Raw genomic sequence first — 24,990 nt, 5'->3', positions numbered from 1 at the left:
TCCCCCCAAGCCAGCCCTCTCTCTCTCTCTCCCACCTGCGAGTCCCTAGAGCATGGAGAGGAGGAGGAGGTGGGCTGGAGCCTGCACGCAGTGTGACTAGGAAAGAATTAGAAGGAAGGACTTGACCCTTTCCTTAACCCTCTGCTTGCCAGGAGGGCAGGGGATTCCCTGCTCTTTGTTGAGTTTGAGCAAACGCAGCAACAGAAGCGGGTGGGCAGTAAGACCCTGAGGCAGAATGCAGGAAAGCAGCAGCTTCCGCCTTCCCTCCGCCCGACCGCCCGATCTTATTTTTGCCTGATTTTTGCCTATTTTTGCCCCTGCGCTCCGGAGTCAGCTCCAGGGACCACACATTCGCTCAATAACACGCACAGACATTTCCCCTTACTTTTTAGGAGAAAAAATCTGCGTGTTATAGAGCGAAATTTACGGTAATAATTTTCTTAAATTATGGGGGGGGCTGAGCCCCCCCCAAACGAATTTTTGAGGGGGCTCGGGCCCCCTCAGGCCCCATGGAGTCGGCGCCTATGGTCCCTTCCAACTATATGATTCTAAACATGATACACCAAGCAAAGGGCCTTCTCGGTGGTGGCACCCACCCTGTGGAATGCCCTCGCATCAGATGTCAAGGAGATGAGTAAACCTATATCTTTTAGGAGACACCTGAAGGCAGCCCTGCATAGGGAAGCTTTATAAGCTTTATTGTTTTATTGTGTTTGTATATATGCTGGAAGCCACTCAGAGTGGCTGGGGCAACCCAGTCAGATGGGTGGGGTACAAATAATAAATTACTATTAATATGCAGGTATACTGATGTACAAACAAGTAACTTAAGGCTGAAATCCTAATGTTCCACACCATTTACTTGTGAGAAAGCCCAACTGAATGTGGCAGGGCCTGCTTACAAATAAATTAAGTTTATATATCTGCCATGAATCTCATAACATGTACGAGTGGATTGTCAGCCTGTTCATTTACGGCAGCATGCTGCACTCTGAAAGAAGCCTTTGTATGGAAGTTTGCACACTTTTGACCTTGACTTTGAACCATGAGCTGAGTATGGAATACAGATACCTTTCTCTCTTAATTAAAAGGTGGGTTTGCCCCGTCAATAGCAGCTTAGTATTTTAGATAGTTGAGCTGTTCTGTAATTGCTTGATACAAGGGTGCCACCTTCTGGTAAGAAGGAAGTTCAGCAATGGTAGTGTATTTCCTGAGAGACTCCACAGCAAACACAGAAATAATTTCGATATCCCTCTGTCAGAGCGGGTATATAATGTAGCTTGGGGCTACTCCTGGTTCCTTTTCTGTCATTTGAGCTTCAGATGGACTCAGTGGCGTGGAATGCCTTTCATCAGTTCGGGCTGGTGGCCCAGATGTACCCCTATCCGGACAGGGATAGCCTAACTTTTGTTGTCGCTCTGGTAACTTCTAGGTTAGATTGATTGATTACTGCAACACATTACATGTGGGGCTGCCTCTGAAGACATATTGAAAACTTCAGCTGGTGCAGGATTCAGTGACCAGGGCAAGACGGTTTGATCCTATTACACTAATCCTGCTCTGGCTGCCAATTAGTTTCTGGGCCCAATTCAAAGTGCTGGTTTTGACCTATAAAGTCACAATACCTCAAGGACCGTCTCTCCCCCCATGAACTGATCCGGATCCTGCAATCATCATTTGAGGCCCTTCTTCACGTGCCTCCTGTCTGGAGGGTGGCAACACAAGAAAGAGCCTTTTTCTGTGGTGGCTCCCTGTTTGTGGAATACTCTCCCCAGGGAGGCCTTCATATTTAGGTACCTGGCAAAAATGTTTCTCAATAACCAGGCCTTTGGCTGATTAAACATTCTATGGCCTTTTAAATGTGCCTGTGTGAGAGGAGGTTATTGCTTTGTTTTTCGTTTGTTACGTATTTTGCTCTCATTTTGTATTTTTATGTTGTGAACTGCCCTGTGATTTTCAGATGAAGGGCAATATACAAGTTTTAACAACAACAACAACCATCTGATGTCAGTGCAAGCAGATCAGCTCATTTTCAGAAATAAATTATTTCATAAAGCAAAGCTAATAAAAAGCCATCAAAAGAATTACAGTGGGTTGCATTTTGGTGGTTTCAGAGCACTATCTTACTGCTAGAGGTCTGTAGTCTGTTCAGTGCACATTCATTCCTTTATTGTGATTATTTTATTGCACACTATATTTATATTCTATCTTTTTCAGCAGTAACATTTACATTGTGCTTTAGAGCAGGCATGGAGAAGCAGTTGCCCTTCCTGTCGGCTGAAGCCAGTAGCCAGGGGGTGACAGAAGTTTTAGTCAAGCCACATCTGAAGGTGTGCAGGTTTCCCATCTCTGCTTTTTGGACTAACCAAAGTGCTTCATATGCTTGTAGAGAAGGGAACCATAGATGTTGCTGGATTGCAATTCCCATTATCCCTGATCAGTGGCCATGCTGATAGAGGCTGATGGGAGTTGAAGACCACAGATTCTCCATCCCTGATAGCAAATTCTCTTGTCATATTTCTAATACAGAGAAGAAGTGGCTAGCCCAAGACAACCTTCTGATTTTCGGAATACCCCTGAAGGATACTTGGTTCTCATGTTTGAAGATGGCTGCTATGACTGACCCTCCTGTGTGGCAAAAATTAGGCCGCCATGGTACATTTAATTATTCACATTTGGACCCTGCTGTTCTGCAAGAACATGTCCAAGTTGGCTAATAATAATAAAATAAATACCAGAAATTAATCATATATGGTAGTAGCCAAAGTAACAGTAAGCAACTCTTTGTACCAGCGAAATGACTTCTGCTTTTGCAACCCATGCCCCCTAAAATTGTTCTGGGGCTTCCCCCACGCTTCTGGAGCAAATATAGGGCTGGCATGGGATTTTTTTTGGGGGGGGGGCGGGAGTCCCATTGTGCAAGCAGGAATATTTCTACTCGCTCAATTATTTTGTTATATATACTGCCCGTAAAATATATTGCTATATCAAAAGAAGCAATATAAAAGCCAAGTCAATAAAAAACAGCCAGATAAAACCAACAAAAAGAAAGAGACCCACAGAGACAGTGGCAAATAAAATACAATCCTGCCTTAATAAAAAGGCCTTTTTCACCTGCTGCAGAGAAGGGACTTGCATTTGTTTTATTTGTTTTATCTGAATTTATAAACCACTCTATATTCAAAGAGTACCCAAGCTGTACTCAGGGGGGAAAATATAAAACACAAAACCCAGCAAGAAATAAAACTGTGGCGGTAAAATAGAATAATTTGGGAAGAGTGAGGAGAAAACAAAGTTTTCAATGAACATACAAAATGTAACAATGTTGGGGAATTGTTTCACTGCTAAATGTGCTGGTTTTCTCATTTGCTCTTCCACATGAGCACCACTTGGGGTCTTTGGATGAGGCTCTCCGTCATGATGAGAAAATGGGCTTTTATGTTGTGGTGCCTTGCCAGAGCTCAGAATTTGTTTATAAAGTTGGTTAACATATTCCGCTTCAATAAGTCATTTGGCTGACTGACAAATGTTGCTGCTGAGGTTTATTTTTTCCGTTCCGATTGGTGATTTTAATGTTTTACTGCATTTTAACTGGTTGCAACCCACACTGAGAGCCACTTAAACTGACTAATGGGTTGGTTTTGTTTGGGGGGGGTTTAAAGAAAAAGTAAAACAAGACACAGCACTCAGCAAGATAATGAATACAGGATAGCTGCTTTCATACACGTTTACAAATGTTTTGCTTGATGTTTTCAATTCTCTGCTACTGCCAAGTTCTACTGCTACTGAATTGCAAATGAAGACGTCTTTTTAATTTTTTTTAAAAAAGACAGGCTACTGTACAGTAACATTTGTCCTCTCTCCTTTTCTCATGCACTTTCTGCAAACTGCTTTTTATGGGCGCACTAAACATGATAAGGGAGACTTCAGATCAGATCCCCCAACATCCTTTTATTTACTTAAAAGAAACTGTGGAACTGGCACTTTTACAAGTGTCACCTTTTTTTCATTCCATACCTGCAAGAAGTCAATCCTTTTAGTGTGGCAATACCTATCCTCTGGAATTCACAGTCTGTTAATATTGGGGAGGAACCTTCATTGTAGTGTTTTTTATACCAGCTAAAAACTTTTCTTTTTAGGGAATCCTACCCAAATAAACCAATTGAGGGTTTTTGTTTTTTTGCTATAGAAAGCTAGCCAAATAAAAAACAAAGTAAAAACAGCTGCTGTTGTGACAGGCTGGATCAGAATTGTGGCGCTGGGTGGGGACAGATTGAATCCCTCCCCTCAACACTCTGACATACGGTAAATTGCTGTCCTTCTGAAGCTGTTATAATCCATCAAAGGGATAGAATAAGTCCAATACAGCTAATAGCAGCTTTGGAAGAGGTCATTTCAGTTGGGGAAATGGTTTGTAGCACAACAGTTAAACCAGGCATCCCCAAACTCGGTCCTCCAGATGTTTTGGGACCACACTTCCCATCATCCCTGACCACTGATCCTGTTAGCTAGGGATGATGGGAGTTGTAGTCCCAAAAGATCTGGAGGGCTGAATTTGGGGGTGCCTGATTTAAACCCTCCACCCTCCACCCTTCGCTTCCTATAGCTGTTTCTTAGCAAATAGAAAGTTGTAGAGGGATCAAGTCACCTTGCACCTTCTATATAGTTTGGTCCTTAGTTCCTTTAAAAATGAGTGGTTGAGAAAACAGGCTATTTGTTGAAAGCTGTCATTTTTTAAAAAAAAAATCTTTGCTTTGTTTTAGTTGGTTTTTCATCATACTAAAACTTGTTTAGAGAAATGTTTACTTAAGTTTGACCTGTCTTTAAAGCTGCTCTGACTAAAAGAAAGGGGGGGGGACAGAAACAGGAAAATCATCAGAGTACCATGGCACCTTAACCACTAACAAGTTTTGCACACCTTTGGCAGGCAAGAGCCTACTTCAGATGCATGAGCAAGAGCAAAACAGGAAATGTAGTTCTCACATGTTTCTAATGGCTCCAATATGCGAACATTACTCATTGTGGATTCTTCCCCAATTTAAGCATTTATTCTATTTATACCCTGCCCTATCCACTGAACTCAGAGCAATGTACGGCAATTTCAGCAGAACCAACATTTGCACTGTTTATGCAAGACTCACAGTCTTAATAACGCTGCAGTCCTAAACCCACATCTGGAAATAAGAGTCATTGAACTTATGGGGCTTACTTCCAATTAGGCATGTATAGATAGGGACTGTAAATATTGGACATGAATGGCTTGTGGAAAGAAGGCTGTGTGTGTGAGAGAGAGAAAGAGGGGGAGAGAGAGAGTGATAAAGAAAGAGGGAGCGAGGGAGGCCTGTGGATGCGTGATTCCCATGTGCTGAAGATTTCCCACTGACATGTTTGGAGTTACACTGCTTCTGAAGGAATGGTTTCATAGTTTCGGGATAAAAAGGTAAAGTTAAAGGACCCCTGACAGTTAAGTCCAATCGCAAATGACTCTGGGGTTGCGGTGCTCATCTTGCTTTACTGGCTGAGGGAGCCGACATTTGTCCACAGACAGTTTTTCCGGGTCATGTGGCCAGCATGACTAAGCCACTTCTGGCAAAACCAAAGCAGCGCACGGAAACACTGTTTACCTTCCCACCAGGGTGGTACCTATTTATCTACTTGCACTTTGACGTGCTTTCGAACTACTAGGTTGGCAGGCGCTGGGACCGAGCAACAGGAGCTCGCCCCGTCATGGAGATTCGAACCGCCAACCTTCTGAATGGCAAGCCGAAGGCTCAGTGGTTTACACCACAGCACCACCCGCGTTTGGGGATACTCCTAGACAAAAAAAAAGAACAAGTTATTAATTCAGTGCAAAAGTAATTTTAATTAGCAGCTTGTTCATATTGATGTTCTTGGTGTTGGTGTTAACTTTTAAAGCCCTAAATGGCCTCAGCCAGTATACCTGAAGGAGTGTCTCCACCCCCATCATTCTGCTGGACTGAGGTCCAGCACCGAGCGCCTTCTGGCGATTCCCTCACTGCAGGAAACAAAGTTACAGGGAACCAGGCAGAGGGTCTTCTCGGTAGTGGCGCCCGCCCTGTGGAACACCCTCCCATCAGATGTCAAAGAGATAAACAACTACCTGACATTTAGAAGACATCTGAAGGTAGCCCTATTCAGGGAAGTTTTTAATGTGTGACATTTTAATGTATTTTTAATGTTTGTTGGAAGCCGCCCAGAGTGGCTGGGGAAACCCAACCAGATGGGCAGGGTACAAATAATAAATTACTATTACTATTACTTCTTGGTGCCACCTATATTGATTTATATTTAAATTTTCCTGCCACGTGTGCTTTTAGGAAATGCCTTTCAGTTCTGCATTTGCAGAATTATGAAGCTGAATGGTAGTTCTTTTCTTGTTCAGCAGATGGCGTTTCAGATCATTCTTACGATGAGAACCCCGTTTTATTCTACAGCTGAAAACTGGCTGCAGAAAATAGTTCATAGAATCATAGAATTGTAGAGTTGGAAGGGACCATCCAGGCCAAAGTGCAGAAATAGGCAGCTGTCCTTTACGGGAATCAAACACGTGACCTTGGCATTATCGGCACCACGCGCTAAACAACTGATCTGGCGGGTATCTTTTAGAATATGTAATAACAGACTATTCCAGATACAGCATCAAACTCTCTTACTGTTGAGTAAGCATGCGTAGGATTGCACGTGCATGCCTAGAAGTAATCTCTGTTGAGAACAGTGGAGTTTAGAGTGCAGTGGCTGTTGATGGAGTGGGGAGGGCATAGGATTGCTTGCAGCAGAATCTCCTCTGGCCTGCATTGGCAGAGGAGTACCACTAGTTGGGTGGGCCTGCCACACGGGGGGTTCTTCTAGCAGAAGTAGCAAGCAGAGAAGCTCAGAACAGGGTGTTGTGGGTAGCCTGGGGACAGGGTGCCAGAAGATTTGCTGGATCCAATCCCCCACAGATCAGTCCCTTCTGCTATGCCAGCTTGGAGCTGGGGTAATGAAAAATCACAATAAGCCTTACTGCTCTGGCTAGCATGGTGAATCTGCTGCTCCAGTGCAGTTGGAAGGGACCCCAAAGCATCATCTAGTCCAACCCCCTACAATGCAGGAATCTCAGCTAGAGCATCCATGACAGATGGCCATCCAACCTCTGGTTAAAAACCTCCAAGGAAGGAGAGTCCAGCACCTCTCATTGGAGTCTGTTCCAGCGTTGAACAGCTCTTACTGACAGAATCTCCCATCTTGTAACTTGAATCCTAGCCTCCAGAGCAGAAGAAAACAAGTTTGCTCCATCCTCCGTGTAAAAGCCCTTTAGATAGCTGGTGATGGCTCTCATATCTCTTCAAATTGCTACTCTTCAACTTTCTCAGGAGGAAAGGTTATAGCAATTGTGTTTGGATTTTTAAACAAAGTTTTAAAAGAAAGCTGAATAAAAGGGTACATGGTAGAGGTGAGTGTAAAAAAAAAAAAAGCCTTAAAATAAAGCTTTGTTGTAATGGTGAATCCTTAAAAAAAGAATTTAGAAATTTAACAAAAGCAGTTAGAACCGTTTAGAAAAGCAGAGGCCTAATAAGCAACTCCCTGGAGCATTCAGCTGATTCCTGCTCAGCCTTGACAAAGATAATGGAATCTTACTTTTAGTGGTTTCGAAATCCATTTATGTAAATAACCTGGAATGCAATGGCCAATTTGTTGTCTGCTGAGCTTACATAACCTTTCCCTGCGTTGGCAAAGGCTGCTGAGACCAGATCAAGTCCAAATAGATGCCAGTGTTTCTAGAACAAGGAGGTTTCATGATCCAGCTGCCATGCATCTGCTGGAGAAGTTGTTGTGACTGGTAAGAGGAACATATGCTCATGTCACATGTTGCTAGGAAAGGGGCATAGATAAACAAGGAGGTTTTTCTGTGTTGTTTACTTACACCTCTCCTTTTCCATCCAGTTAGCCAAAACCGGGGGTGGGGAGTTTATAACCAAACTTGAGGTAAAGGTAAAGGGAACCCTGACCGTTAGGTCCAGTCGTGACTGACTCTGGGGTTGCGGTGCTCATCTCGCTTTATCGGCCGAGGGAGCCGGCATACAGCTTCCGGGTCATGTGGCCAGCATGACTAAGCCGCTTCTGGTGAACCAGAGCAGCGCACGGAAACACCGTTTACCTTCCTGACGGAGCGGTACCTATTTATCTACTTGCACTTTGACGTGCTTTCGAACTGCTAGGTTGGCAGGAGCTGGGACTAAGCAATGGGAGCTCCTCCTGTCGCGGGAATTCGAACCGCCGACCTTCTGATCGGCAAGCCCTAGGCTCTGTGGTTTAACCCACAGCACCACCCGCGTCCCAAACATACCTGGTCCAATTTCTCTCACTCTCACACACAACATGTATACATGTATGTAGGCTAGCCACCTGTAATGCCTGCCACATGCACGTCCCGTTGCTGAATAATTGAAGGAGTCTGGAGATGCTCATGGCAAGACCGAAACATTATCCATATTTCTTCCTTTCTCTTCTTCTTCTGTCAAAATTTTAATTTCATGCTACTCTGGATGGAAGCCCACTTTAGTTATGTAAAGCACCATATACACTGATGACATATATTTATTTCTATGGGGGTGAGTATGACTAAAGCCAAGCGCCACTGTGTCTGTAGATTTAACAGTTCCAGTAATAACACTGTAGTACTTGGGGAAGTTGAGACAGCTTCACCCTAACAAGTTTTTCAAGCATTGTGAGTGCAGTAGAAAAGGAGTGTGCCGCTGTTCCAAATAGGAGGGGACACAATTTTATTTGTCTTCTTACCCTAATGAATTAATTACAGTTTGATTTTTTTAAAATGGGTAGATAGGGATACGAACAGTTAGCAAAACTATTCCAGAAGTTAACGTTTGTGTCTCCGGGATCCATGTATGCTCCTGATCTCTGACCCTATATTCTTTACATTGCTGTTGAAATGTCTTCAAGTATTTAAATTATCTTGAAATTCTGAATCTTAACTTGGAAGAAATGTAAACACATATGTGAAAGGAACAAGTTCTTAAATTCTATGCTACCAAAGTGAGTCTGTTACTTAATACTCTTGTAAATCGGGTATATCCAATGTGGTTAAACTATGGAACTCTCCCATAGGAGGCAATGATAACCACCAACTTGTTGTTGTTGTTGTTTAGTTATTTAGTCATGTCCGACTCTTTGTGACCCCATGGACCAGAGCACGCCAGGCACTCCTGTCTTCCACTGCCTCCCGCAGTGTGGTCAAACTCATGCTGGTAGCTTCGAGAACACTGTCCAACCATCTCGTCCTCTGTCGTCCCCTTCTCTTTCCTAACATCAGGGTCTTTTCCAGGGAGTCTTCTCTTCTCATGAGGTGGCCAAAGTATTGGAGCCTCAGCTTCACGATCTGTCCTTCCAGTAAGCACTCAGGGCTGATTTCCTTCAGAATGGATAGGTTTGATCTTCTTGCAGTCCATGGGACTCTCAAGAGTCTCCTCCAGCACCATAATTCAAAAGCATCAATTCTTCGGCGATCAGCCTTCTTTATGGTCCAGCTCTCACTTCCATACATCACCACTGGGAAAACCATGGCTTTTACTATATGGACCTTTGTTGGCAAGGTGATGTCTCTGCTTTTTAAGATGCATTCTAGTTTTGTCATTGCTTTTCTCCCAAGAAGCAGGCGTCTTAGATGGCTTTAAAAGAAGTTTAGACAAATTTATGGAGGGTAAGTCTTAATCAATGGCTACTAGTGATGATTATGTTTTGCGTTCATGGACCTTGGACCTTCCACAGCCAGAGGGAGCATGCTTCTAAATACCAGTTGCTTGAGATCACGGAAAGGGAGTGAGCTCTTGTACATCCTCAGGTCCTGCTTGTGGGCTTCCCACAGGCACCTGTTTGGCCACTGTGAAAACAGGATGCTGGACTAGATGGGCCATTGGCCTGATCCAGCAGGCAGCTTTTATGGTGCCTTCTGGATCTTGTTGGATTCCAACTCTCATTGGTCCCAGTTTGAGGGTCTGATCTTTCCACTAAGGGAATCCCCAGCCCAATTTAGGAGGCAGTGGTTGGAGTAGGCAGAGCCCAGTGCCCTGACCAATGTAGGACTCATGCCTCCCTTGTGATCAGAGCAGTCATTTGAGCAAAGAGGGTTTGTCAGCTGTTCTGTGCAGATCCTGGGCTGACTTGCATAAATAAATAGTGAAGCTCAGAGCAGATTATGTAAAATTTGCATAACTTTGGGAGGAAAGCTATGAATTTAATAAGTAATAAATAAGCTCTTACCACTTTTCTCCACAATAACTGGCATCAAGGTCACTTAACGTTCTCCTTCACTTGTCGTACATTTTGTAAGAAAAGCAGGGTATAAATCTTTTTAAAGTAACAAAACAATGCAATGCAACGTTGAGAGCTAATAAATATAAACATATCTTTTTATGTAGCTTGTACGTCTTGTATGTATGTACTTTCAGCAACGAACATATTGTCCTGAGGTCTAATCTGATGAAGCATTTAAGTATTCTCTGCGACACCCAACTGAAACTCTTAAAATGAAATGAGAATGATATATGTTGATATGAGATTGCATAACCATTCACATGACTGTATGGCTTACCAATAATTGTGTGGGATGGCAGCTTTCTCAGGTAGATGTTATCATTGTCCACCAACATCGGGATATCTGCTATATCTTAAGAGCAGATTTACTGGTAGGTCCTATAAGATTCCTTGCCTTATCTTGCCACATATGCTCATGTTTGTAATTATATTTTGGGAATGAATCATGTTATTATGTAGCTGCATTTTTTTATACTTTCTGGATGCCCCACAATCATATTATAAAGTAGTTGTATTCTATATTAATACTGCTAGGAGTTGTTTCTTTTTGTTTTCCAATGTAATTCTTGCCAATAAAAAATTCAGTGTGGTATGAGGAAATTTTTATTCTGAAAGTGTGGCCCAGAGAAAAAAGTTTGAAAATCATGGCTCTAGCAACCAGAAACAGGACTTGTCCTTCTTTTTTCTCTCCACCCCCTCAACCTTCCCAAATCTACTTGAGAAGGTCAGGAGAACCTTCTGAACAGAGAGAGAAGGGTGATACTTCCATCCAGCAAGCAGAAATGCCTTTTGGAGGTTTTGAGATTTTGGCTGACTAGTAATTTCCTAGCTATGGGGAGAGTTGATAAGCTGTAACTGTCCCTAGTTCTCTTAAATACTCCTAGGCATCTTAGAAGTTGGGAGAAAGTAAAGAAAATATACTTTATTTTGGTAAAGCTTCTAGTTCGAAAGCGTAGTGTTGCCTGCCACCCCATTCTCTGCCAAGTAGAAGCCAGATTGCAAGCGGTTTTAGGTGCCTGGTTGGCTTCCACTGGAAAATCAAGGCACAGCGGAGTCTGGAGTGTCTTAGAAATATGATTTATTCACACATATTTACACCTGGAAACCTTAAGTGAAGGGAGTACACCCAGGCGGGTCTTTTGTTTCTCCCCTCACAGCTTCAGCAGTCTTGGGTTCAAAGCAGCAGCCAGTCACGGACTGGACTGCAGTACCCAGTGAGATATTATCCTGAGTAACTCACCTCAAATTCATACACTTTGCTTGCTTATCATTCTGCATACGGTTCATTCATTTGCAAAGATGAGCTACATCTGAATAGATCTTTTAATGAAAAATCACTTATAAAGACTTCTTCCCTCTCCTGTCATTGCCAAGTAGTTATGCACCTTCATCCTATCAAACAAGACTGTGAATTGCTGCAGCAGCTCTTCCCTAATGCAGAATACACAAATTACCCATGTGTCCTAGTTCCAAGTACATATCTGATTGTGTTGGAGGATGTTACAAAAGAAATAGCCGCACCTAGACAAGGTATTGATTGATATAATGACTCATGAGCTCTCTTAATTACCTAGTGAGATAGAGTTAAGCAGTTCAGCACCACAGGTCTTTCAGATACCGAGCTGCTTGGTGGATTATCTTGATACATTTCCCACAGAAAATGCATTCCATTCACTGACCTAAAATGAAACATGGATTAGTTGAGAACCAGTCATTTACAACTGTGAAATACTTAATGCTTTCCAACAGCAATGAAAACAAGCAAAAGGGTCTTGGCAATTAATTTTTGAAATCCCTGCTTTTATGTGAAGAACCCTAGATATATTAGACTCATATATTGCCTGGAATGCAGTAGCTGGTTCTCACGTAATGAATTGGTATATATGTGTATCCTTCAGAGGGGGACGCGGGTGGCGCTGTGGGTTAAACCACAGAGCCTAGGACTTGCTGATCAGGAGGTCGGCGGTTCGAATCCCCGTGACGTGGTGAGCTCCCATTGCTCGGTCCCTGCTCCTGCCAACCTAGCAGTTCACTTCTGGCAGGAAGGTAAACGGCGTTTCCGTGCGCTGCTCTGGTTCGCCAGAAGCAGCTTAGTCATGCTGGCCACATGACCCAGAAGCTGTACGTCGGCTCCCTCGGCCAATAAAGCGAGATGAGCACCGCAACCCCAGAGTTGGTCACGACTGGACCTAATGGTCAGGGGTCCCTTTACCTTTACCTTTATCCTTCAGAGGAGGCTAACCTTGCTATGTTTGTTTAGAGGCAATAGCCACATTGTTGTCAAAGGACGTCCTGATGCAAGGGACAGGCTTTTTGTACCTTTTAGCAGCTGTATAAAAAAGGGAAATATGCACTGTTCTCCCCACTTCTGTCTGAAGTTGCAATTGGTAAAAAATACCTTTCTCTGCTAAAACGTGACCCAGACATCATCTACAGTTTTGCAGTTAGATGCCTGTCCTGAAATATCCACCCCTTTATCAATAACACCGCCGTTGTGATCCCTCAAGAATGATAAACTCTCTTTTGGGGGGAACATAGTCCTATTCTAGGATTTGGAACCAGTGTCATGTTTTCCCATTTTTTAAAAAAAAATTAAGACATGTTTGCTGTTTATCAATGTATTTAATCCAGAAAAATTGTTGTGGTTATATAGCTACAATACATTTTTACAGAGCTTTGATTACAGCTCATGTGTGAAAACTCTCTGTAGAATGTAGGTCATCTGCAAACCGTGCAAAAGGTTGGGCAGTGTTGAGAAGCAACCACACCTTCAAGTGAGCACTCAAAACTTTGTATTGTTTACTTAGTGTTTGTTTCTTCATCCCTCTGTAGAGAAACTGCTTCAGTATCTTTCATATTTAATGCTCTTCATTAATGCAAACTAGGAGGTAGTTCCAAGAATAAGGAGCAGAATCTTATTCAGAGACATACTCAAATAACCCTGCAGAAGATAACTGGAATATGCACCACATGCAGCTAGCATGGAGAATAACTGTAAGCAATTTAGATCAACACGTCGCTAGCCATTTGGTATATAATGCATCTTCCCCCTGCCCAAAAAAATCAGTTGAAACTACACCTGAGCTGCTTAAGTGATACTTGTCACTACTGATGTTTATCTCCTGGAAATAGACACGGTACAGGTAGAAGTGGAGGACAGAGATTAATAGTTGTTAAAAATTAGGGTGATGAGTGACTTTCTTTTTGTTTTCTTCTCTGTGTGATAATGTCCTGTGTATTTCCTGTGACAAAGATGGCAGCAATCAATTGGACTTGATTGTATAAGCAGCTTATTACCGGTAATTAACACAGCTTTCAAAGTCTATTGAACTTCATGTTCAGTGCCAGAGTGTATTTTCACTTGTGAGAGGTTTAGAAAACTTACTCTGGGGAGCAGATGACAAGTTTGAAAATGCACAAAAATTGTTTGGCTCTAGTTACCGTAATTAAAGAGGTGGTATAGCTGGTGAACCAGCTCAAGGCGGTAAAGAGACGCTCCTAGATATAGCTGCCACGTGGGCAGCCAGGAATAACGACTAACACAATGGTAATTTTACATCATAAACTTGGCTTTTTGAACTCAGGCAGATTTGAACCTGGCTATCCACCACCCTCAAATCTGGATTTAGGTCCATTTTATTCACACTCATTTAGTTTTATTGGCAAGGCTGTTTTTTAATGTACAGACTTGTTAGCAAGAGTAGTGAAAACAGGAAGGTCCCTCTGAATTCAGTTCGATGTTTATTACGTATCGAATCAGAGAAGCACCTGCCCTGTTGGATGAATCATCTCAGGTAAGATAACTGGGTGGTATGTAAAGAGTAGATATTCCCTTCCTCTGACAACAGAATGTGGAGAGTTCATCTCATGTAGTTCACGGTTTGAAGTTTGTGCCAGTGCCTGCTTTGAAAGCAGAAATCACAGCCCGCTTCTCTCCTTCAGTTAATAAGTCTGAAAGTAAATATGAGGTCTGTAATGTTAAGGGTTAAGAGCTTCCTTTGAGAGAAGACTCTGCTTTTTCTTTTCTCTTTTTTAAATCTAAATTAGCTTCTTTTATCTTACTGTATCACAAAAAGCTTTATCAAAATCTTATTTAAAAACCCAAACTTACTTCAAAACCTGTTATTACCCACAGCTGTAGATAATTACATATTCTATTGCACAAATTAGCAACATATAAAAAACCTCCTTCCTACTAAAGACCCCCGTGCTCTTTAAAAAGCTGGGGTTTGTGGGCCTATCCCAAGCTGTGGGGCCTGGGCAGGTTGCAGCAAGCTGAGAGAATACAGAATTCATGCATTATAGGTGCTTTTGCTGCATCCACCTAGAAAGCACTTTCCAATATCAACCCTAAGTGGCAAAAGAAATCTTATGATACTTTCTCTCCCCTTATGTTTTTGTCTAAAACAATTCATGCCTAGAACAAGTTGTAAATGGGTGTTCATGGGTGTTGGATTAGACAGCTCTAAAGGTATCTTTTAATTATCCAAGCAAAGGTGATATGGGCAGGAGGCAAAAACACATAATTACCATTTTGCCTAGTCAAGGTAGGTGTCCGTAATATAGCATGATAATGGTCAGTTGGGGAGCAATTTCTCTTCAACATTTCCTAATTAACCTAAAGAAGCAAAATGGGCAGAACCTACCGGTATATATTGTAACTGATCAATAAATACTGTTTTTATCAGTGTTAGAATACTCTCTCTCTCTGTGTGTATATATATGTATTTCTGTGCCACCATATCGTAAAACATCAGGGCAATGCACAACATTAAAACATGAAATACAATAATCTTTAAAGTGATTGGCTAATCAAAAATTTAAAAATTAAAGAGCCAAAAAGGGCTGTCGGCATAAAAAGCTGTTCAAGAGAAGCCTGAAAGTCAAGGGTACCTGCTGGATCTCTGTTGAACGATGTTCCATGACATAGGAGCAGAGGCTCATTAGGCCTTAATATTAAGGCCTTAACACAGAATTCTTTTTTTAAAACAGAACTAAAACAAAACCCCATGTCAGTGGTGTAGCGTGGGGGTGCAGGGGGGGCTGGCCACACCGGGCACAACATCTGGGGGTTAGGGATAGGGTTAGGGGGCGCAAATCCAAGGTTAGGGGGCGCAAATTACTTGCCTTGCCCCGGGTGCTGACAACCCACGCTACACCACTGCCCCACGTATAATTAGTTAAGTGCTAGTTACTATTCTTGCCCATGTAACATTCATGCGCTGCCTGTTTACTTTTAGCAGTGTTGATATGATTTATGCTATTAATTCAAAAATGTTGTTTCAGCAGTATATTGAAGAAGGTGGGTTGGGATACAAAGTTACTTACATATGATTTACTAGTTCAGAGGTTGTTAGGACCTGAGCAAATGTGCATAGTTTGTGATTTACCAAACTTGAGAGTAGACAACATGATATAGAAATTCAGTTCCACTTGCTTCAGATTACAGATTGTTAGCAATGGTACATTAGTTTGCTGACACCAGGATATGTGTGTTATCAACAATATTTTATTGTCAATTGCTTTTTGAGATATGTCTGTTCTTCTAAATTTTGTTTCCCATTGACTCCCCTCTATTGCCAACCCTGAATGTGTATATGTGTCTGTCAGTTTTGGATTACATACATCTAATGAGGGATACTCTGATCCACAATTGTTTATGAGAAATTGGTTAGTGTCTATGGTAGACACTATACCATGATATGGTATAGTGGTCACGTGATGTGGTTGGTCACATCCTGTTTTTTTCCTAATCACAACCAGGCAGGAAAACTAGATGATTTATCAAGCTCCTGGTGAGTTGCCATAAATAGCTGTTGGCTACATTTAGCCTCCTATTATAGTTAACAGAATACTGCAGTCATAAATTATGTACATATTAGATACGTATACAATATGCAGTTGGATAAAATATTTGTGACTTGTGATAGATTCCATTAAAAGAATATGAATGCAGTTATGGGTGTTTATATTGGTTGATTTCAGTTACATAAATGTTATTATTAAAATAACTTATGGCTAGATTTATAGTTATTTAATTTTATATAGTTATCCAGATTTATATTCATACCCGCTGCTATAGGGAAAGTCACTCAGTGAGTTTCATGACTGAGCAGGGATTTGAATCCTGGTCTCCCAGGTCCTAGTCCAACACTCTTAACATCAGGTATTTTGAGTTTCTACAAATGCATGAGTGAAATCATGATCATGCTCTTTAAATTAGTCTGTTTATGTGTTAAATACACCTCACAGTTGGTCAGAATACAAAGACCGGTAGAATTTTCCTTTGAGCCAAAAGGAGCTTAGCAGTGCAATACCAAGCAAGTCTAAATCCTGTTGGATTGGGTATAGGATTACAGCCTTGTTTTTCTTCATGAGTGTGCATAGTATAGTTTTAATTTCTGTTACACTCTGTAGACCATGGGGAAAGGCAGGATAGGAATGTTTTAAAGCAAATAAGTAGCAAAATGCTGTTGAAATTTCAAAGTTGTATGTGTTGTATATGATGTGATAAAACTCAGAAATGTTATTAGGCTAGCCTCTTGCAGGAGTGTCAGTAACTCTCTGGATTCTTTCACTCACACAAAAGAGCAGCCAGTGCAGTGCAGCATGGATGTGGAAGCACCCTTCTGGCAGTGGCATCACTGCCACTTACCAGAACAGTGTGAAGGCAACAAAGGGCAGTGATGCCAGTACAGTGCTCACATGGGTGTTTTGAGAGTGGTGATAAGAGGTTGGGGTAAACTTTTAATAGATTGGAGGGAGGTTCACACGGTAAGCGTAAAGTTTGTTTTATTATAAATACAGTGTGGAAACATCTGAAAGGTCTTTCTCTAAAATTGCCAGTAGCGAAAAGAGCGTTAAAAAGATACCAGTGTCTACTCTGGCAGTGTGTGATTAATTTTGTTTGTTGCTTTGGTTGTTATGTCTAGCAGGTATTAAAATTGCTTTGTTATTTATTGTATTTCTCTTAGGGACCTTTGTTAATGTGCTGGCATCTCTCTCTCTCTCTCTCTACATACATACATACATACATACATACATACATACATACATAGTTAAGTACTTCACTGTGAGATCATCATATTTCTATTTTGGTAGGTATTAGTAAGTCTAGCACTCCAAAACCATCATGCCAAAACGTGTTTAGTTAGCCCATGCAGTCCACTTCTTCCGTATATATAAATCTGCAGTGAATGGTGCTGAGCATGAGCAAAGAGTACAGATCCAAGAAGCCGCCTTACAAGCATAGGGTGGCACTGGATGCTGCTGCACATGAATAATTCATTCGATACATACAAACCTAGGTGCAGATTTAGTGAGGCACATGTGTATCCAGGTGGCCATTTGACTGCACTTCAAACCTGTATAAAGTGATGCTCCCCAACACAAAATAGATGAAAAAATGCACCTTCCAAATCCTGTATTACATACATCTAACACAGTTAATCATGAACTGAATCTGGCAACCATGCAAAGGGCGGCAGGGAAGAGTTTCTGCATAGCAATGGAAAGTTCTTGAATTATGATTTCATGTTTAGCTCTGTGTACACTGTGATATAAGAATATGTGCTTCAAGAATAACCAGTGTTATGCAAATAGAGACAGGCTATAATAATAATTTTTCTTAATTAGTTTTCCAAGCAAGAAGAGATTAGTTCCACCTACTAGAGTTAAAAAGTGTTAGGTGTATTAATTAGCCATCTTAAACTCTGGATAAGGAGTGTTTCATGCTACATACAAAATAAGCCATGAAACCAATTTCACCCTGACATACTTTCTGACACATAAACTAAACTTAAGGCTGCTAGTAATATGCCACTAATGAAAGTATAGAATTACATTTGCTTGTTGATGTCAAGAAGAAATTATTGTGGCATTCTGGGTGTTTTTGTCAAGTTATCCTCTATTTACGTCTGCTCATTATTTTTCTCCCTATAGGACGTGTGTACAGTACCATGACTGTACAGTACAAAAGACAAAACATTTCCCTCTCTGCCACAGGTTCCTAGGTTACATATTCACTACAGAGGTCAGACAGCTCTCTGAGGGGACAGTAAACCACAGAAAAACAGACCCTTGCACCTTTAGTTTTAGCTCCTGCTGCTTTAGGCTTAAAACTACAACTTAAGTGGGCTTACATGGTTTTTTATATTATTATTCTTCACTGCTTATATGCTAAAAAGGCTTTTCTCTGCCATCTGTTCGCGTTCTTTGCACAATGCAACCTTTGTGCAGCTAGTTGCAACAGAAAGCTAGACTTTTTAACCCCTGGATAGGAAGATATAGAGACAGCGTTTCTTTTCACTGCGTAGATGAGAAAAGCAGTTTGGGGTGGGTGGCTGTGCGAGCCTAAAGAAACACAGGGTTATGTCTCCCTGCACAAGCTTCTTACACAGATTTTTAATTTCGAAAAGGAAAGAGTAGCCCCCACGGGTCTGACTTAGTCTGTGTTAGTCGGCGTCCTATGCTTCCTATGCTACTTTTGGAGCATCTCTCGTTCCACACCGAGAGGGGAGTGGGACAGAGGGTCGAGGTCTGCAGAAGACGAGGGGTTTTCTGCAATGAGCAGCCTCCTTTTGCTTTCTTGAAGGAGCCTGGGGTGGGAGGGAGGATTGTTCCAGCGAGCCTCCTAGAGGATGAGCCCTTCTCTCTTGGGTTCCGCCATGCATCCTCTCTCCAAAGCGAGATTGCCGCAGGCTCACCCATAACCTTGTGCTGACCTTGGTCGCCTTTGATCCTTAAGTGTGAATTGAAAATTGTAAAGCTGCAATTCCAGACACGTCTACTCGCAATTTCCCCTCAATGAGCAAAGGGATAATTGCTTTTGTTTCTTTTAAGAGTACACATGGGCAAGAGGAACAAGATGTTTTGCTGTCGTTTCTCCTCTTCAAACCCTATAAGCCTTCCCGCCCCCCTTTTCCGCCCTGTATCCCCCTTCCAGCTTTCCCCTGCGGGCTCCTCAGAGCCCTTTGCCAAACCACTTTTCTCTTCACACCCTTTGCCCTTCCTGACTCCTCCTCCTCGCAAGCTCTTGCTTTTCGGCATGTTTTCCCCGCCTCTAACTCGCCCGACTCCCAATAAGCATTCGAGAAGGGCTTCGGTGAAGAAACCTTCTAGCCAATCGGGACTGAGAAAGGCTATGCTGAAGGCAGTTGGCGTGCCTCGGGTTTGCTTTCGTTCTCGGATTCTCTGCCGCCTCGGAGGTGGACCGGGAGGCTTGTACTTGCTGGTCGCGGGTGTGGGTGGGTGTTTGTGAATCGCGCTCCTCAGCAGAAACTCGCCTCCCTCACAGGAGCTCGTCGGTGCCGAAAGTCGTCGCGCGTCGCGGCAGGGGTCTCGCCCAAGTGGCACAAAATGGCGGGCAGCCGAGACAATGCAGCGGAGCAGATGAAGCGCTGGCAAGATCTGCGGGGCTCGCAGGTACAGAAGGGACACCCACCCCTCATAAAGCCATTGGCACGTTCCACCCCGCGCTCGGTCGCTACGTATCGGGTCTGCATTCAGCGGGCTGTTCGGCGGGCGCGACCACGTTCTGAGAGGCGGCGGGGGTGTGCGAGCAATGTTGAAGGGTATGGGACTTCTGTGGCTCTGACATTATGGCAGGCGTAGCTTTCGACGCTCTGTAGTGTTGCAATGCCATATGCCAGCATTGTTTGCCCCGAATCCCCTCTCCAAAAGTAGAGGCGGCGGAGGAGCTCTTGTCCAGCGTTGCTTTCTGTCCCTCTTGTGCAACATTGCACTTTGGAAGCGGCGATGCTAAGTGGGTTGTGCAAAGGGTGACAAAAGTGCAAGCTTGAAATGCTCCTAGCCAAGGATTTCTGTTTGCATCATGGATCGACGATCGGATAAGAAAATGATACTGTTGCCCTTTGGGCTGTGTTCCTGTGCTGCTTTTGCTGCAAAAACAAAACTTAACATCCATAATCTCTGGAGGTTGGGATTGGTTTGTTTATCATGGCACGCAGCACCAGCTGTCTGCCAAAAAGATTTCCATTTCTAAAGGGTGGAGCAGTTCGCAAAGTGTTATCAAGAACTGCAATAATGCTGCAAGGTGTAATCATGATGGAAGTTGAACTTGCGAGAAACCTATCTTACTATGTTATTTCTATCAGGGAGAGTAATATACTCATTTGCAATTAGAGATACAGAGTCAAATATGGCAAGTTGCTTAGTGTACCATTTTAGATAGAGAGGTACTAAAGTACAAGACCAGGTACAACCCACCCAAATAGACGCACTTCCCCTGCTCCTTTGATTTCGATGGAAGGAGCTTAAGAACATACTTAATTCCCTCGCTTAGATCAATAGCAGTTGTTAATGCCATGGGTGAATGTGTGCTGATTACACAGTTTCCTAACTTATCTGGCCAACAATAGGAAAGGCAGTAGAAAATGGAAACACAATCAGTGGCAGTAGTCTCAAAAGAAATAAGAGGGAATGCCAGCAATTTGTACAGGAATCAATATGAAATGGCACAAATTAAAAATAACTGAGCTCAGGGGGCTACAAGCAATGAGAGGTTAGTGAAGTGGTGAGTTGATGGCGTCTGTCTGTCTCAGGAGACAATGGAAGAGTGCGCCTTCAGGGGTAAAGTCACACCTCTGAAGAGTTACAGTGCCTGCTGTGGCTAACTGCTGCCTCCTGCCCTCCCACATTGTTTTTGCTGCATTGGCAGCACTGAAGTGAGCTTTCCAGGATGCAAGCCTGGGCAGTATATACAGTGGTGCCTCGCAAGACGAAATTAATTCGTTCCACAAGTTTTTTCTTCTTGCGAGTTTTTCGTCTTGCGAAGCACGGTTTCCCATAGGAATGCATTGAAAATCAATTAATGCGTTCCTAGGGAGACCGCCTTCAGACCAGGTCCAGGGACAGTCTGTCCCCGGACCTCTTCTGAAGGCTGGGGGGGGGGGGGAGAAGGACTGAAGGCTGGGGGGGGGGAAGCCCTTCTCCCGCCGCCAGCCTTCAGAAGAGTTCTTGCAGGGCTGCCTAGGCTGCGGATAGCAGCCTGCTGCCCGGTGCGAGGGACGCTCTTAAGCAGAGCGCCCCTCGCGCGGGGCAGACATCTGCAGCTTGGGGAGCCCTGCAGGACTTCCCCGCAGGGCTCTCCAAGCTGCGGATAGCAGCCTGCTGCCCCGCGCGAGGGGCGCTCTGCTTCAGAGCACCCCTCGCGCGGGGCAGACATTCGCAGCTTGGGGAGCCCTGCAGGACTTCCCCGCAGGGCTCTCCAAGCTGCGGATAGCAGCCTGCTGCCCCGCGTGAGGGGCGCTCTTAAGCAGAGCGCCCCTTGCGCGGGGCAGACATCTGCAGCTTGGGGAGCCCTGCAGGACTTCCCCGCAGGGCTCTCCAAGCTGCGGATAGCAGCCTGCTGCCCCGCGCGAGGGGCGCTCTGCTTCAGAGCGCCCCTCGCGCGGGGCAGACATTCGCAGCTTGGGGAGCCCTGCAGGACTTCCCCGCAGGGCTCTCCAAGCTGCGGATAGCAGCCTGCTGCCCCGCGCTCTGAAGCAGAGCGCCCCTTGCGCGGGGCAGACATCTGCAGCTTGGGGAGCCCTGCAGGACTTCCCCGCAGGGCTCTCCAAGCTGCGGATAGGGGCAGCAGGCTGCTATCCGCAGCTTGGAGAGCCCTGCGGGGAACTCTTCTGAAGGCTGGCGGGGGAGAAGGGCTTTTCCTCCCACCGCCAGCCTTCAGTACAGCCTTCTGAATGTTGGCGGTGGGGAGGAAAAACCCTCCTCCCACCGCAAGCCCCGGGAACAGAGGAGAGGCGCTGCGCGCCTTCTCCTCTGTTCCCGGACCTCTCACCGCAAGCCTTCAGGACAGGTCCGGGAACAGAGGAGAAGACGCGCTGCGCTTCTCCGCTGTCCCCGGAGATTTCCCTATGGGCTTTCGTCTTGTGAAGCAAGCCCATAGGGAAATTCGTCTTGCGAAGCCGCTAAAAAATCGGAAAACCCTTTCGTCTTGCGGGTTTTTCGTTTAGCGAGGCATTCGTCTTGCGGGGCACCACTGTATGGAGTATATATGGAGGTCCTAGGCTGCCCAAATGATAAGACCCCACTTTCAGCCTCGATTATGTGGTCCAAAGGAGAAAAGCAAACAATACATTTGGCACCAGCTGGGCTGCAGGAGTTGCCAGAGGAGGTATACAGTAGTACCTCGGGTTAAGAACTTAATTTGTTCTGGAGGTCCGTTCTTAACCTGAAACTGTTCCACTTAACCTGAGGTACCACTTAACTAATGGGGCCTCCCGCTGCTGCCATGCAATTTCTGTTCTCATCCTGAAGCAAAGTTCTTAACCCGAGGTACTGTTTCTGGGTTAGCGGAGTCTGTAACCTGAAGGATCTGTAACCCGAGGTACCACTGTACAAGAAGACATCGAAAGGGACCTTTGAAACATAGGTTTCACAACCATATGTTCTTGTTATGAAGTAGCACTGAAATGTACTGGGCTGGTTAATAATTTTGTTGCAAAACATGATGGAAACTAACTGGAGCTAGTTAATAATTCTGATAGTTGGACCATGTTCAACTTGGACCATGATTTGGATTTGCATGCTTATCTTTCTGTTCTTGTTTACAGTTTCAGTATTCTCTTTAGTGCTGTCCATAATCTGCTGCCCAGATTGGCAAATTATGGTTAGCCTTCATTCTCCATATTTGAATCAGAAGCCAATTTTAAGCCATAATTTCTAATTCTGACTTGGAGGGTGAAGGCTAACTGTATATATATATTTGATATTGTGGTGAACTATGGTTGGTGCTAAAAAAAGAAATGGATATGTCGGCAGTGGAGAGGAGTAGGGTATGTCAAATGTGACAGTTCTATAATTGCTTTGAGAGATTCCCGGCCCACCCCCAATCAAGTAGTATGTAAATTTTATGAAATAAAAATAAACAGTGATTCTTCAAACCATGGATTTGCAGTTTGTCTGAATTCAGACAATGGGATGGAAGGTATCAAGTTAATAATAATAATAATAATAATAATAATAATAATAATAATAATACAGTGGTACCTCGGGTTGCATACGCTTCAGGTTACATACGCTTCAGGTTACAGACTCCGCTAACCCAGAAATAGTGCTTCAGGTTAATAACTTTGCTTCAGGATGAGAACAGAAATCGTGATCCGGCGGCGCGGCGGCAGCAGGAGGCCCCATTAGCTAAAATGGTGCTTCAGGTTAAGAACAGTTTCAGGTTAAGTACGGACCTCCGGAACGAATTAAGTACTTAACCCGAGGTACCACTGTAATGTGCCACCCATCTGACTGGGTTCTCCCAGGCACTCTGAGTGCCTCCCAACAAAATATAAAAAATGCAGTAAAACATCAGTCATTTAATTTAGATGCAAACAGCTTCAAATACTGTTTTTACAATTTCTGTTTGTGTAATGAACTTGTAGCCCTGGCCTCTTAGTTACTGTTTTGCAGACTAACTCCATTATTGACTCATTGTTGCTGAAGACTACTGTAACTGGTCGGAGAGTAGATACAGGTGAATCCTTGGTCTGATTCACACAAGAGTCAGGGCATGTCACTTTTGCTTTTTAAGAAACTCTACAAATGTAGATGAGAGTGTATGAAAGGATAGAAGCAATGGAATTCACAATGGAGTGTACTGTATAGCACTGTTCCCCATTTTACATAACCCACCTTTCTTCTGTCATGAATGCAGAGCAGAATACCTACAGTTCATGAGCAGTCAGCTGTCCAGACAACTAACGAGACTCAAACCTGCTTAACTTCAATTAAGTGGCCTCACGTGCTAGGCCTTTTGATGCTCTGAGTCTAAGTTGACTCATTGGTCCAAAAGCAAGAGCAACTTTCCAGTGGTGGGGTTTCATGTTCAAGATTCTATATGTTGTTATTGTCTGTTTTTAAGCTCTTTTAGTTTGTGTGTGTTGTAATAGAGTGAAAAGGCATTTAAAGATAACATACATTTCTATCTTGAGTGATAGTATGTGTGTCCTGAATTGAAATGTATCCTGTATATAATGTAGGGACAATCTCTTCCTGGCTTTCAGCAGGAATGTAGTCAAGGGGAGCAGTTTTCCCCTCAAACACTGCGGCTAGCAGGAAGCAGGCTTCTGTCATGGCTCGTATCTGACTTGCTATGACACTCTTTGAATTCCGCTATTTTCATTTTGGGAAAACAGGCAATCTTCCAAAAATGGACCCTGGGTTTGGCTCTGCATACCTTGACCCCAAAGTCCTTTGAAACCACGTTTTGCATTTTCTTATTTCGTTCAGCTGTTTTGTGTATGAGGAGCAACTTTCTGCCAGCCATGCTCTACTGCTGTTCATATTTCACACCTGCTTTCATGTTAGCTGCCACTGTTGTTTTCCATTGGACTTATCGTATAGTATGCTATGCATGCATGTGTTAGTGTTCAAAAGTAAGTTCCACCAAGTTCAACAGCACTTACTTGCAGGTAAGTGTGTGCGGGATTTCAGGTTGCAGTCCTACATCCATGTAACTAGGAGTGCAAAAAGTATGTAATAAACATTTTGGATTATGCTTCTAAGTATGTCAGTGTAAAGTTGTGTTTTATTTGTTGTAGTAACGAAAGAAGATCTGCATGCAAATGGATAACTTAATTTAAATTAGATATTCAAATTTTGTCTTGCTTATTTAAACCACTAAATTAAATTACATTGATTAAA

The 24,990-nt window shown here is 43.4% G+C and overlaps 1 protein-coding gene and 2 long non-coding RNA genes across 4 annotated transcripts in view; 1 reads left to right on the top strand and 2 right to left on the bottom strand.

Annotated features, from left to right (window-relative positions):
• LOC309326504 (catalase) overlaps positions 1-24,990 on the top strand; it is a 47,990-nt gene that overhangs the window by 3,679 nt on the left and 19,321 nt on the right. Inside the window, exon 1 of one of the 2 annotated variants that reach the window (XM_081835313.1) lies at positions 19,517-19,755. The exons of the other annotated variant lie outside the window; for it this stretch is intronic. Coding sequence (XP_081691439.1) covers positions 19,690-19,755 — 66 coding nt within the window. The 5' untranslated portion in view covers positions 19,517-19,689. Of the gene's footprint in view, positions 1-19,516; positions 19,756-24,990 lie in introns of those variants that run through there. 2 annotated transcript variants of the gene reach the window in all.
• LOC309327675 lies at positions 4,742-5,274 on the bottom strand. The gene is made up of 2 exons (XR_014150618.1): positions 4,885-5,274; positions 4,742-4,821 (listed from the first exon to the last, which is right to left on the bottom strand). It is a non-coding gene; the product is annotated as an uncharacterized lncRNA (long non-coding RNA).
• LOC309331079 lies at positions 13,059-15,267 on the bottom strand. The gene is made up of 3 exons (XR_014151724.1): positions 15,226-15,267; positions 14,101-14,283; positions 13,059-13,574 (listed from the first exon to the last, which is right to left on the bottom strand). It is a non-coding gene; the product is annotated as an uncharacterized lncRNA (long non-coding RNA).

Source organism: Podarcis erhardii (assembly GCF_964252035.2).
Source record: "Podarcis erhardii genome assembly, chromosome: 1".
Lineage (NCBI taxonomy): Eukaryota > Metazoa > Chordata > Lepidosauria > Squamata > Lacertidae > Podarcis > Podarcis erhardii.
Note: the sequence above shows the minus strand (reverse complement) of the source record. Positions and strands in the feature narration are given on the sequence as shown.